Source organism: Staurois parvus, unplaced genomic scaffold (genome assembly GCF_062004578.1).
Source record: "Staurois parvus isolate SC_StPar_1 unplaced genomic scaffold, SC_StPar_1.0 ptg000538l, whole genome shotgun sequence".
Taxonomy (NCBI): domain Eukaryota; kingdom Metazoa; phylum Chordata; class Amphibia; order Anura; family Ranidae; genus Staurois; species Staurois parvus.
Genome location: NW_028318334.1, coordinates 6,501,568 through 6,515,893, shown reverse-complemented (window position 1 = coordinate 6,515,893; position 14,326 = coordinate 6,501,568). Strand labels below are relative to the sequence as shown.

Below are 14,326 nucleotides of genomic sequence, written 5' to 3'. Positions count from 1 at the left end.
GTTGATGGCCGACAGATTGCTGCTAACATGAGGGGTATTGGAATGATGCCAAATGATATTCCAGAATGGAAAAAGCATGCATTTGGTGGCAACAAGGCCTCTTACGGAAAGAAGACTCAGATGTCAATTATTGAGCAAAGAGAGAGTCTCCCCATTTACAAGCTAAAAGACCAGCTGGTGCAGGTACAAAGTCATAACAGGCTGTATTATTTTTGTGTTTCTTTCAGGAGTCTGTTTTGGATAAGTGATGTTACAGGGTACAAGGTATTTCCTCTGTAATGACTCTTCCCCGCCTTTTTCTATTGTTAGTCCCTTGCTAGAAGGTAGTCTAGACCTTGTTTCTTGAGTTTCCCTACTATGGTGTCACTTTAAAATATATGTAGACCTGAACAGTGAATTTTCTTTTTTTTTTTTTCCCATTTTGCTTTGTTCGATATAACATAGGAAACGTTTTCTTATATCGGTTTGAAAAAAAAAAAACTGTTGATCTTGTCCAGAAATTCAGAGCTTTCTTGTGTCCTTTACACACTTCTGTATTATCTCAAAAGCCCTCCTAGTTCTTGTCATGGACTACAGAATAATTGGTCTTTATGTTGTGGAGATCTGAGAGCGGGTGTGGTTGAGTAGTTTAGCAAAAGTCATGGGGCAGGGATGACATCACTAGGAGCTCTGCATTTCTGGTAGTTAAATGGGTATTTCTCTGTACTGCACACTGTACATATACTTTAAATTTGTCATGTAAAAAGTCTAAATGAAACCCAATTGTTTTTAGAGTAGAATTTTGGGAACCCAAATCGCAGTAGAGACCCAGTCCTACGTTCTCCATTTCCCATTTCTGCTGTGTCACTTTGAATCTCAAGAAGGTTTCAGAATAACAGAAAGAAGGTGCAGCACTCTAAGACCTCTGTTAACTAAATAAATACATAAATAATATTTGAATAAAGAGAACTGTTCTCACTGTGTCAAATCTTAAATGCATGTGATATGCTTACTAAATCATAAACATAGAGAATGCTATATTCACAATCTTTCCTATTTGTACAAACATACTCCCTATGGGTGAAAATAAATAAATAGCATGCTTCCAAAACTGATGCTACTAAACAGTCCTTCATCCATATACAAAAACGTCCCACTCTTCAGTGCAGATATGCTTCAAGTGCCTGTTGATCCATACTCAGTGTGCCATAAACAAACTCTTGTGCTTGTGACCACTGAGTGCCACACTTACCCTAGTGAAACTACACTTGCCACATGATGACTCCTTAATGTGCTTTTTGTGTATCAACTCTTACTCCACGGGGTATGCCCTTTTCCCACTCTCCTCCAGTTATACCATTTAATACCATCCTCCAGTAATCTCCATGCCGCCGTAGAACAGATACAGGAAAGGGCCGTGCATAGTGTAATATTGCTTTATTATGATAAAACAACAAACAGCCCAAACTGTGCACTTACATTCTGTTGTAACCTAATTATGCCTTGTACCATAAACAGGACAATTGTCCTCTTCCAAGATGGCCATTCCCTTCAAGCAACAGAAGTAATGTCACAGGTGTAGCCCCGCCCAATGCATTTCTTCTAATGGACATTTTCAGGGATATGTGCTTGCACTCGGTCACTCCACTGTAGTTGTACACCTACTCCCATTTACCTACATATACTGTATGACCCTGGCAACTATTATACTTGCCATTTGCTATGTACAGTCTTTTCAATGCTCATATTTACATGTGCCCCTTGGTCATCACCAGAATATTACATTGCTACTATTTTAAAATCTCCTTATCTTGTGTTTGTTTTTATTAAACTACATTATTTAAATTTACTATTATAAATATATATTAAAAATGTATATTTTAATATATCCCTTAAAAGAAACAATGTCTGACTGGTCAAAATACATTTTGAAGAGATCTGACTGCACTGAGCTCTATCCCTTCCTTATAATGCATGGAGGAGATTACTGTAGTTATACATTTGTAGCTGTTTACTAAAAGCCTCTCAAGCCTTTGGCTAAAGTGCTGGACTGCAGAACCCTGATTCACATGGTCTTCCAGGGACAGCATCTCCTCCTTGTCTGTTAAAAAATGTCCCTTTTGTGTTTCTTGATCCCCCCCCCCCCCCCATGTTGACGCCCAAACTTCCCATCCACCTACAAGGTCTGGCATTCATAGTCTTCCAAATTTTCAGAAACACCTTCCTCTGTATGAAGGTGCAGCCCCACTCTCCAAAGTGGGGGACCTTCTTTAAACTTTGGGAATGCTTAGATAGCATCTCAGACACTTGAGTATGTGGTTGGGTCTCTCAGGGCTACAAACTGGAGTTTGGCTCACTGCCTCCTCCTCAGTTTCTTGCCTCCAACCTGTAAAAAGTTACAGAGCTGCAGATTGAAAAGGAAAGGTAATTTTTAATAACATTCCAATTACAATATGACTTAAGTCGCAATTGTAAACGCTATATAATTACCATATTTTCCGGCGTATAAGGCGACTGGGTGTATAAGACGACCCCCTAATTTTCCAGTTAAAACATAGGTTTTGGGCTATACTCGCTGTATAAGACTACCCCCCTTCCGAGGCAACACCATTTAAAAAATTTGATTTTTTAATTGAAATGGTTATGACTTACCGGTACTTAAAATCCTTCAAAATCCTCATGTTCATCCTCTGACATCATAAGTTCATGAATGACATCTTGTGATACATTTGTAAGACAGTCATCATATGGATCAAATTCCAAATCAGATGGTTACCGCTGGATGTGCGGTAATACGGTAGCTTTGGCTACATACAGTATACAGTATATATACAGCCCGCTGGATGTGCAGTAATGTACATACAGTATACCGCGCTGAGCCAAGCTGGCTCAAAACAAATGTCCCTATGACAGATTAATCTGTCAGCCCGCTGGATGTGTGGTATATACAGTATACTGAGCCAAGCTGTTTCAAAACGTACCGGTACGTCCCTACGGTAATCAGCCCGCTGGATGTGTGTATGTACAGTAGCTGAGGCTACATACAGTATACGCTGGGCCAATCACGGCGAGCGATGTACTCTACTAATGAATACAAAGCCTGCTCGGATTGGCTGAGGTTGTGACATCATCAGGCCACCTCTCTGACTCAGCCAATCCGAGCAGGCTTTGTATTCATTAGTAGAATACATCGCTCGCCGTGATTGGCCCAGCGTATACTGTATGTAGCCACAGCTACTGTACATACACGCATCCAGCGGGCTGATTACAGTAGGGATGTAGCGGTACATTTTGAAACCACTTGGCTCAGCGCAGTATACTGTATATACCGCACATCCAGCGGGCTGACAGATTGTCATAGGGACATTTGTTTTGAGCCAGCTTGGCTCAACACGGTATACTGTATGTACAGTATTACCACACATCCAGCCAGCTTGACCCAAACAAACTCAAGGTTCACATTTTATACCCCACGTATAAGACGACCCCCAATTTGTGGGGTATATTTTTAAGTATAAAAAGTAGTCTTATACGCCAGAAAATACTGGTATTTTTTTTTTTTATTTGCTAACTTTTTTTTCCATGAAAGTGGAGTTACCCTTTAAAACAATTGGAGACATTGCTTGTCTACAAGATGGTGGTTCTTGTAGCCATTATTTCTGCAAGGGGAATGTTTGAATTGGTGGCCTTATTCTGCAAGGAACCCCTTCTTTTTCTTCATAGGGACAAGGTAGTGTTGAGACCCTTGACTTCCTTCTTGTCAAAGGTAGTTTCTACCTCTCTCCTCACTCAGGACATCGTTCTTACAACTGTTTGTTTGGCTTCTGTTAACCAAAAGGAAATTTTATTCAATATTCTGAATGCAGTTTGGGCTTTGAGAGTCTACCTTTCAGCCGGTTTGTCAGAAAGACATATACCTTTTTTGTAATCCCCAATGGACCCCATGAGGGCGCACCCGCTTCTAAATGCACCATCTCTAGATGGCTTAGGCAGACCACTATCCAAGCTTATTGTCTTTAGGATTAGGTTCCACCTTTCTCGTAAAGGAGCACTCTACCAGATCCATGAGTGCTTCTTGGGCTTTCCAGCATCAAGCAACTATTTATCAGATTTGCAAGGCTATCAACTGGTCTTCTGTTAACCAAGATGGACGTTGCTGCCTCATCTGATGCCAGTTTTTGGCGTAAGGCCTTTCCTGTGGCACTTTTAGCTGAAGGCTGTCCCGGTTCTGTTGTTTCCTTGGCCTGTTAGTTTCTTTGCTGTGTTTTTTTTTGGGGGGGGGTTTCAACAGTGAAAGACTGTCCTATAATGGAACCACCCGAAGAAAAGGATTAGAAAGACTTTTACCTAAGAGTTCAGACTGTGTGGAACGTCAAGTGTCCTAAGGAGTTCTCTTTGTTTAACACTGCAGTGAGCTCTGTGATATGAAGGAGATGGTACTCACATGCGTTTCACTGGTCATTTGACCAGGCTGTCCTCCTCCTGGCACTCCCCTCAACCCCCCACTTGGAATTCTTGAAATCAGTGGTGAATCTCATGCTTTCGAGTCCTGAACATGATGCATAATGCATATGTAACAATGCATACAGTTGTGCTTTATAAATGAATGTGTTTTTTTTTTTTTTGTTTTTGTTTTTTTTTTTTCTGTGTCAGGCTTCACCCTCCATATGACTTTGGGTTCTTGTTCTAGGGTTGTCCCCTTAGAGAAAGTGTACCCCTTTTTATATGACTTGGAGAAACAAAAAGTTTATTTGTGCAAACATTTTATGTCTACTGATACATTGTATCTCTTTCCGTAAGGCTGTTCATGACAACCAAATACTTATAGTAATTGGAGAAACTGGCTCTGGAAAAACCACTCAGATCACTCAGTATCTAGCAGAAGCTGGCTACACGACGAGGGGGAAGATTGGCTGTACCCAGCCCAGAAGAGTGGCTGCCATGTCTGTTGCCAAAAGAGTGTCTGAGGAATATGGCTGCTGTTTGGGGCAGGAGGTATGTTCATATTTTATCTTTGTTTAATATATTACACCCCATCCCACACTAATCCTCTGCTTGTTGCTTGAATATTGTATCAAACATCAGTTGCTTCATCAGATACAGAGATACCACTCTACTGACTAGCTATGTCAATTCTAGATTTACACTGGAAGAGCGTTCCTTACCTGCTCGTGTGCAGCTTGTCCTGCAAAGAATTCAGTCAACGTTGCAAATCAGTCATAGAGTGGAGCATTAAGCTTCACAGCTGCTGCTAGTCATCGTTTGTTAGATGTGGTGGCATAGTCTTTGGAAGGGCTAGTAAGATGAACTAACTCACTACACTCTCTCCACCCCTCTGTGCATGTATCTTATGTGACCCCTTTTGTTCCAACACCATCTCCAGCTGCTAGAAGAGTTTGTCACTTTAAAACTTCCCTAAACTGCGCCAGGTACTGTATTGCAGCATATTGTACGCAATAGCGAGTGCTCAATTGGTCAGCGTTGGCCTTATGACCTTGCTGACCAATGCAAATAGCTTGGCAGTGCTTGTATTATGCTATTACACGGCCTCTGGCATTGATGTAGCATATAGATAGATAGATAGACAGACAGATAGACAGACAGATGGATAGATAGAGATCTATATATATATATATATATATATATATATATATATATAGATAGATAGATAGATAGTCTCCTAAGAAAAGCAATAAATTGTACACAACTTGGCCTTTAAGGAGACTGCCTACTATATTAAATGACCCTAAATTGTAAAGTAAACAACTTGCAAATAGTCCATTCATAAAAACAAAATGTTTTAAAATTTGCCTTTCATCTTTTTTCCAGGTGGGTTATACAATTCGATTTGAAGATTGCACAAGCCCAGAGACTGTCATCAAATATATGACAGACGGTATGTTGCTAAGAGAGTGTCTTATTGACCCAGATTTGACCCAGTATGCCATTATCATGCTTGACGAAGCACACGAGAGGACCATCCACACAGATGTCCTGTTTGGGCTTTTAAAAAAGGTACACATGATAATTATGTGATATTTAAATTGAAAACTGGTTTTGTTGACCCATTCAGTCCTTGTTATGTTCTTTGTATGTTAATGTGAACCCATAGCTTAAAAAATTGCTTTAAGAGTACAGTGCTATGTCCTGTAGAGACAGGGTCATGGCACCAACGTGCATGGTGGGGTACACAGACTTGCAGTCATGTAGACCCAGGTAACCTTTGGTTTGTTGGCTTGGCTATGAGTATACGAGTACTCTCACAACGTTTAACTCTGCTCTGGCCTCTCTCTTTGTGACTTACTGAAAGATTTAACAAACATTCTGAGCGAGTGATCACTGGGGTTAAGTAAACTTTTTCTTACCCCCTGCCTGAAGTAGACTCAGATTCATTATCCATTAATATAGCAGTACAAAGTGTGACTGATAGCATTGCCTTTTTGAAAATATATAGCAGTGAAGCTGTGTTAGAGTGAATTAGTTTCAATTGCCAGCACATAGTTCTAGCTTTCTTTTAAAGCTTTGTTAAAAAAATGCTTACCAATGTCCCATGACTGTGGTGGAAATCTGTCCAAAGTGCCTATTTGGCTAAAACTAATATTTACATTACATAAGTACCAATTTGGAAAAATGCTGAAACTATGTGCACCTGAAAGTGCTTGCTTTTACATGAAAGTGCCCTATTACAGTCACTTAAAAAAGTTTATTTCTATATGTAAAAAAAAAAAAAAAAACTGAATCCATATATATTTTACTAGTTTTTTTTTAGAAAAATATTAACATTTTGTTTTCTTTTGAAGACTGTGCAAAAACGTCCAGATATGAAACTTATTGTTACATCAGCAACACTGGATGCTGTGAAGTTCTCTCAGTATTTCTATGAGGCTCCAATTTTCACCATCCCTGGTCGAACATACCCTGTAGAGATTCTTTACACTAAAGAACCTGAGACAGATTACCTGGATGCCAGCCTTATCACAGTTATGCAGATTCATCTGACAGAGCCACCAGGTTCGTATGATTGTAGCATAGAGTATTTGGTGCTTCTTTGAAAAAAAAGTTTGTTCTTTGAAAAATGTTTTCAAGTTGGAGTCAAATGCTCCAGTTTTAGATTAAGTAAGAAAAGATTAAAACTTGGAAGGATTCCCTGCTATACCTGTACTAATTGCTTCTCTCTTACTTTCCCTGTGGCACTTCCTGTCCGGCCGCTGTTTATCAACAGTGGGACGGGACACTTCCAGGAGCGAGTTGCCGTTTCTGAACGGCGTCCTGCATGTGAGGCTCGTGTGCGGCTCCTAGAGTGCGCACCCGCGAGCCCGATGATCGCCGAGTTTGACGGACACGGCAGATCACGTGACATGGTACAGGACCAATTAAATCGGTCCTATACCAGGTGCTCAGCTGTGTCCAATAAGGACACAGTCTAAGTAAACAAAAGCCGCATGGTGCCGCTTCCGCCTTCTTCTCCTCACACGGATTGCCTGATTGCCCCACAGTGGCCCAGCAGTGTCCCTGATTGTCACACAAGTGGCCCAGCAGTGTCCCTGATTGCCGCACATGTGGTCCAGCACTGCCCTGATCACTGCAGTGGCCCAGCAGTGGCCCTGATGGCCACACAAGTGGCCCAAGAAATTAGATGTGTAATTTTTGCCCTTAGAATGCTAACAGGTGCTTATTGGATGTGGAGCCCCTCTATGTGGACAGACTGTGAAAAAGTCTCACACATTTGGCATCGCCATATTCAGCAGGAGTTAATGCATTTTGAGGTGTAATTTTAAGTATGCCTATGCTGTGTAATAGAAATATCTCATAGATTGACACCTTTGCGTAAAAAAAAATACATTTTCATTTTCTTTTCACATTTTTAAAAAACTTGTGGCAAAAAATGAAGTCTTCACAGGACTCCCCATGCCTCTTAAAACATACCTTGGGGTGTTTGCTTTCCAAAATGGGGTAATTTTGTGGGTAATTCAATTGTCCTGGTGCTCCAGGACCTCCAAAACTGTAATAGACAGTCAAGAAATTAGATGTGTAATTTTTGCCCCTAGAACGCCTAAGGGTGCTTATTGGATGTGGGTCCCTTCTATGTGGCTAAGCTGTGAAAAAGTTTCACACGTGTGGTATCGCCATAGGAAGAGTAGCAGAATGTGTTGTGGGGTGTAATTGCAAGTATGCTTATGCTGTGTGAGAGAAAGAACTTGTTAAATTACAACTTTGTGGAAAAAAAATTGTTTACTTTCCAAAAAGAGGTCATTTGGGGGGTATTTGTACTGTCCTGGCATTTTAGGGCCCCAAGAAATTATATAGGTAGTCAGTACATCAGGATTGATACATTTTCAAATATATATATTGTGGTCTGTGGACTCTATAAATTTCACAAAGACTAAATAATACACACTGATTTTGGTTATTTCTACTAAAAAAAATGTAGCACAATGGATTTTGGCTTAAATTTATAAAGAAAGTATATTTGTTTGCAAAATTTAGTAACAAAAACCAAGAAAAATGTTTTTTTCCCCACAATTTTCAGTCTTTTTTCATTTTTCTAGCAAAAAATAAAAGCCCCAGTGGTGATTAAATACCACCAAATGAAAGCTCTATTTGTTTGAAAAAAATAATTTCATTTGGATACAGTGTCGTATGCCTGAGTAATTGTCATTCACATTGTGAGAGCGCTGAAAGCTGAAAATTGGCCTGGACAGGAAGGGGGTGAAAGTGTCTGAACATGAAGTGGTTAACATGACATGTAAAACAAGACAGAAAGTGATGGTGGTTCTAACCCCAATCACCATGTTTTTATTTTGGGTGCTTTGGAGAAACTTCACTTCAATTTCTGTTCCAGTGCCAGGGAAGAGGAAGTTGGCAGAAATTTGTTAGTTATTGCTGTCTTGGGGACCAAGAAAGCAATAACCTGATCCAAGGAAAACAAGTTTGGAGTAGGTTTGGCCTTTAACCCAAAATTGCACTTTAAAACAAAGTGCACTTAGCCTTTTTGTTTACTTGCTTGACCTAAACTAGCCCACCTTCCCTGTTTCCAGATACATACTTTCTAGATCTCATGGCCATTGCTTCTAGTGATAGTATACGAAAAGCCCAGTTCACTGGTCACATCTGCACAGTAGATCCCCATACACTTTTACAGGACTGACTTCCTATTGTCTTTGGCCCAGGAGCACAGACCCATATAAGTTGTAAAGTGCACTTTATATTGTATCAAATTTCTCAAAATGGCACAGCTTCTTTGGCTAGTCTCCTTTTAATTCTATAAAAAAATTAAAAAAATTTTCTTCTGCATAGGGGATATCTTGGTTTTTCTGACTGGACAGGAAGAAATTGACACAGCCTGTGAAATCCTGTATGAAAGAATGAAGTCTCTTGGTCCAGATGTGCCTGAACTGATCATTCTCCCTGTGTATTCTGCTTTGCCAAGTGAGATGCAGACAAGAATCTTTGATCCAGCACCCCCAGGAAGCAGAAAGGTACATTGTATATTCATCTTTTTTCGAAAGCAGGATTTGTAGAATATTAATGGATTTAGATTTAAAAACCGTGCCTGCTGCTCCACATCTCTTAAAATGTGGGTGTTCTTTTTTTCTAATTGCCTAAGTTCAAACTGAACTGCCACTTGCCCTCTTTTCCTGACCTCTTGCAAAACCTTTTTTTGCTAGTGCATTTTGGCATGTTTAACCCATCCAAAATGGGAGTTTTATTTCTGGGGTGGAGTGAGTCAGGGTTCAGCCAAACTGTTGGTCTTTACAGCCCTTAGGTACCAGAGCTGAGGATCCTCTCCCTGTCACATGTTTAGCTGTAGCAGACTGAGCTTAGCTTTGATAATCCACTGTAGGACTGTGGATACAGAGAATTCGTATTGCGTACCTTCCAGTAGACTCAATCAAGGGAAATTCACTTGAGCTTTGGAAGATAAATTAAAAAGCCAAGGAATGCCTGTTACTCATGCAGTCAGTTTTTTTTTTTGTACGGATAGCTGTACAAACTTGGTGGGATGTCAAACTTCTGTCACACTCCACCCAAACCAGAAGAATCCAGTGCGGGTGTTTGGGTGGATCCTTCCTTTAAAAAATATAATTTTCTTATAAAAATAGACTATCCCTGAGAAAATCTCCCCTTGGACTGCCTGTTTAGGAGACCTTAGATTTAGAACTGCTTTTTCTCAACCCACTGAGTTTCAATGGTGGAGAGATCACGATTTAGTTGCTTTATCAAGTTTCCAAGCAGGTTCCACGTTTATCTCTTTCTCTCAACTTCAAACCCAGAACATGGCCCCTTTCTCAGAATGTTCCTTTTTTTTGCCATATTCAACATTTCTACAGTACTCCTTATGTCTTCTGTCCATCAGCCTCTCACACAAATGTTGAGTATATTTGCCATAAAACTCATAGAGGGAAGGGTCTAATCTCTACTATGTATCGTAGTATTATCTCTACAGATGACCTAGATAAAACTGCCTTGTATGTCACTTTGGGAGGAGCAATTGGAAGTACAATTCATGGTACAGAAGTTGGACTCTGATTTAATCTGCATAAATGCACCAAGTCGTTGACTTCATGAGTCTGCTTTAAAATGTTTCACTCGGTGGTATTATATTTCGTTATGCTTGCATAGCATTTACCTGCAGGTGTTCTCCTCTTGTTCCCGTGGCTGTTCCCTTCCAGGCTCATTTCTTCATATATTTTAGAAGTGCAAGAAATTATTATCTTCAGCATGGCAGAAGTATTTTCCTTGGTGAACACATTGATAGATAGGTACACTGAATGCTATAGAACATTATTTTTATCTTTTTTTTTTTTTTCTCTTGTAGGTTGTCATTGCAACCAATATTGCTGAGACATCACTAACCATTGATGGAATCTACTATGTGGTGGACCCTGGCTTTGTAAAGCAGAAAGTTTACAACTCTAAAACTGGCATTGATCAGCTTGTTGTTACACCCATCTCACAGGTAAGTTAACCAGAAGGAATGTTTGTAATATACTGTAGGTTAGTTTGTACAATAGCTAGCAGTCATTTTATTTGGGAGTTAAAGGAGAAATATGGCCAAAGATGTTTGGCCCTACTTGTATGGATCACAGGAGTGCATTTCATTCTGCACTCCTGTGACCCATTTTCCGCTGTCAGCTAGCTAAAGTACACCATCAGCTGGTCCAGGCTCAGGAAAGATCCTGACTTTAAAGTCGGGATCCACCCAGAAGCCTGGACTGGCAGCTGGCTCATCCTCTCATCCAGCCACTGAAAGCCTGAGCCAGTCTCTCCAACTTCCTCCACAGCCCAGTAGTCCAGTGAGCATTGGAGGGGCAGTGCAGAGAGCTGGTGACTGACTGTCACTGGCTCTCTGCTCACTGAAGACTGAGAACTGAGCCATCAGTGGTCTTTGCTTGCTCAGTTCTCATATATCAATGTTGCACCCATCTAGGTGAGCATAATTTTTTTTTTCCAGACTTCTCTTTTTAATACACATTGTCCCATTATCAACGTTTTTTAATAATACTGCATTTTTGTTGAAATTTTCTAAATCCACTTCAAGTCCGGACACTTTTACTCATTTCCTGTCTAGGCCAGTTTTCAGCTTTCAGCGCTATCACACTTTGAATGACAATTGCGCAGTCATGCGACACCGTACCCATATGAATTTTTTTAGCATTTTTTTTTTTAGACAGATAAAGCTTTATTGTGGTGGTATTTTTATTTTTTGTTATATAAATGAAAAAGTCCAAAAATTTTGAAAAAAAGTTTCTTATAAAATTTTGCAAATAAATAATTTTTCATCATAAATCTTGGCCAAAATGTATTCAGTTATCTTTTTAGTAAAAAAAAAATAACCCAAATTAGTTTATAACCAAAAATTATAATTTTTAATTTTTTTTCACATTTTTATTCTATTTTTTTTTATATTATTTGTAAAACTGTACACAGATAACCCTTTTATAGCCCCACATGTTAACCCTTTCCTGCCCAGTGCCATTAGTACAGCGTCAGTGCTTTTTATTAGCACTTATCGCTGTATTGGTGTCACGGGATGTCAGTGACACCAAGTCAGTCCCCCCCCCAGTGTTAGAATGCCCGCCGCAGTCCCGCTATAAGTCACTGATCGCCACCATTACTAGTAAAAAAAAAATTCCAGTATCTATACTGCCATTTGTAAACGCTATAACTTTCACGTAAACCTGTTAATGTACACGTATTGGGATTTTTTATTATAGCAAATACATTTTGGCCGAAATTTATGACAAAATTAGATTTTTTTTATTTTTATTTTTTACTGGACATGTTTAAGCAAAAAGTCAAAAATATAGTTTTTTTTGTTTTGTTTATAGTGCAAAAAATAAACGCACAGGTGATCAAATACCACAGAAAGAAAGCATTATTTGTGGGGGGGAAAAGGGCGTAAATTTCATTTTGGGTGCAGCATTGCATGACCGCGCAATTGTCAAAGTAATGAAGCTCTGTATCACAAAAAATGGCCTGGTCAGGAAGGGGGGGGGGGGGAGGTATTCCTCTGGAGGGTAAGGGGTTAACTGTCATTTTGCCCTTCCCTAACAAGTGGCCCTTAGCTTACTTGCCTGTTTTGGTGCTCTGCTTTCCCTGTAATCCACCCCTCACAGAACTCCTGAGTGCCTGTATGTGAACTAGAAAATGAATGGATGTGGATGGATTGATATAAAGGGATGTAACTGTGCAGCTCAGGCAGCTGCTTCTGTGTAGTTGGCAGGCAAAGCAGTGGTGTCCTCCACCGCCGGGAAGAAATAGCAGCTCTCAAGATACATGTTATACTTACCTGCCCTGAGCAGTGGTATTGCACAGAGCAGCCATGATTCTCCTCCTTGTCGGGTCCCCCACTGGTACACCTGGCCCCTCCCTCCTGCCTGGACCCAAGCAAGCTCTGCTCGGCCCCACTCTTGTTCTCTCCTCATTGGCTCACTGGCTGTGATTGAAAGCAGCGGGAGCCAATGGCTCTAATGAAGAGGGAGAGTCCCAGGGAAGCCACTCTCGTGCACATTGCTGGATCAAGAGGGGGCACAGGTAAGTATTGGGGGGCTGCTGCATACAGAAGGTTTTGCATAAAGGTAAAAAAACCTTGAGTCTTTAAAACCACTTTAAGATGAAGGGTAAGATTTCTGTGTTCCTGACTGGACTACAAGAATAGAAATTTTCGGTAAGTGCAAAAATCCTATTTTTGCAAGTATGTATCAATAGAATATATTTTATTCAGACATTTCTGCAACACATGCATGTATGTAATTTTATAATTATGTGAAGTATAGTTCTTTGATGATTTGAGTACAGAATAAGTATATAAGGTGTTTTTGAAAGCTGATCAGAAATTGGATTGTTTAAAGGCCACCTATTTTTTTTACAGGCACAAGCCAAACAACGTGCGGGAAGGGCAGGAAGAACAGGCCCTGGGAAGTGCTACAGACTTTACACTGAGCGGGCCTATCGTGATGAGATGCTTACTACCAATGTACCTGAGATCCAGAGAACAAATTTGGCTAGCACTGTGTTATCACTTAAGGTAAGAATTTGTAATCGGTTTATGTGTAATTCTAGGTGAGAATGCTTATGTAGTATTCAGACCTAAGTATTACCACATGTCCACTTCGGGGTCCATTTATAATTAAGAGTAGAAACCACTATCCAGAAGACATTGCAGTACAAACTCCACATTATGCCATCCTTTTAGGTATCTATCATAAATTGCAGAGGTGCTATGGAGACTGTGGTGTACTTCAGTGTTCTCCATATTATGCAACAGGAAATGCTGAGTGATAGGAGGAGAACCTGGTCACATGACCTGTGTGTGCCTATGACCTATATTACTCTGCTTCTGAATAACATTTGTGAAAATCCAATAAGAAATTTTCATCCACAAAGATTCACACATTTTGCTAATTGGGTTCAGTTGGAAAAATGTGTGAATCCAGATGAAAGTGGTGTGAAATCCATTTATAATAGGCCCGTAAGTCCAAATAGTGAAATATTTTAGGGCTTGCATCAACAGGCAAATAAGTGTTCTTTCAGGTACAGTTAATGTATGCTTGATTGGTTTTAGGATGCTTCTCATATCCAAGATAATTGACAAATTACAAGGTATAAATATATTTTGTGGCTTTGGCATGTGCTACAGCTCTATGTAAAGGGTGCTGGGTTACTAGTATCAGTCTGTACACCACAAGGACTTGTACTCTGGTGTCCCCATCACAGTCACACACTATTATGCATTTATGTAGCTCTGGTGTATTCTGTGGTTTTGTGTAGGGCTGGGGTTGTTCACATATCGGGCTCTGGAGCAGGGGAGCTTGCACTCTGGTGTCACAGAAGTCACACACTA

At 40.1% G+C, this 14,326-nt stretch overlaps 1 protein-coding gene across 1 annotated transcript in view; it reads left to right on the top strand.

The window, feature by feature from the left end:
• DHX8 (DEAH-box helicase 8) overlaps nt 1-14,326 on the top strand; it is a 63,987-nt gene that overhangs the window by 38,491 nt on the left and 11,170 nt on the right. Inside the window, exons 13-19 of the mRNA XM_089690647.1 lie at nt 2-183; nt 4,780-4,974; nt 5,809-5,994; nt 6,780-6,990; nt 9,277-9,458; nt 10,799-10,939; nt 13,355-13,510. Of these exons, the coding sequence (XP_089546773.1) occupies nt 2-183; nt 4,780-4,974; nt 5,809-5,994; nt 6,780-6,990; nt 9,277-9,458; nt 10,799-10,939; nt 13,355-13,510 (1,253 nt within the window). The remainder of the gene's footprint in view (nt 1; nt 184-4,779; nt 4,975-5,808; nt 5,995-6,779; nt 6,991-9,276; nt 9,459-10,798; nt 10,940-13,354; nt 13,511-14,326) is intronic.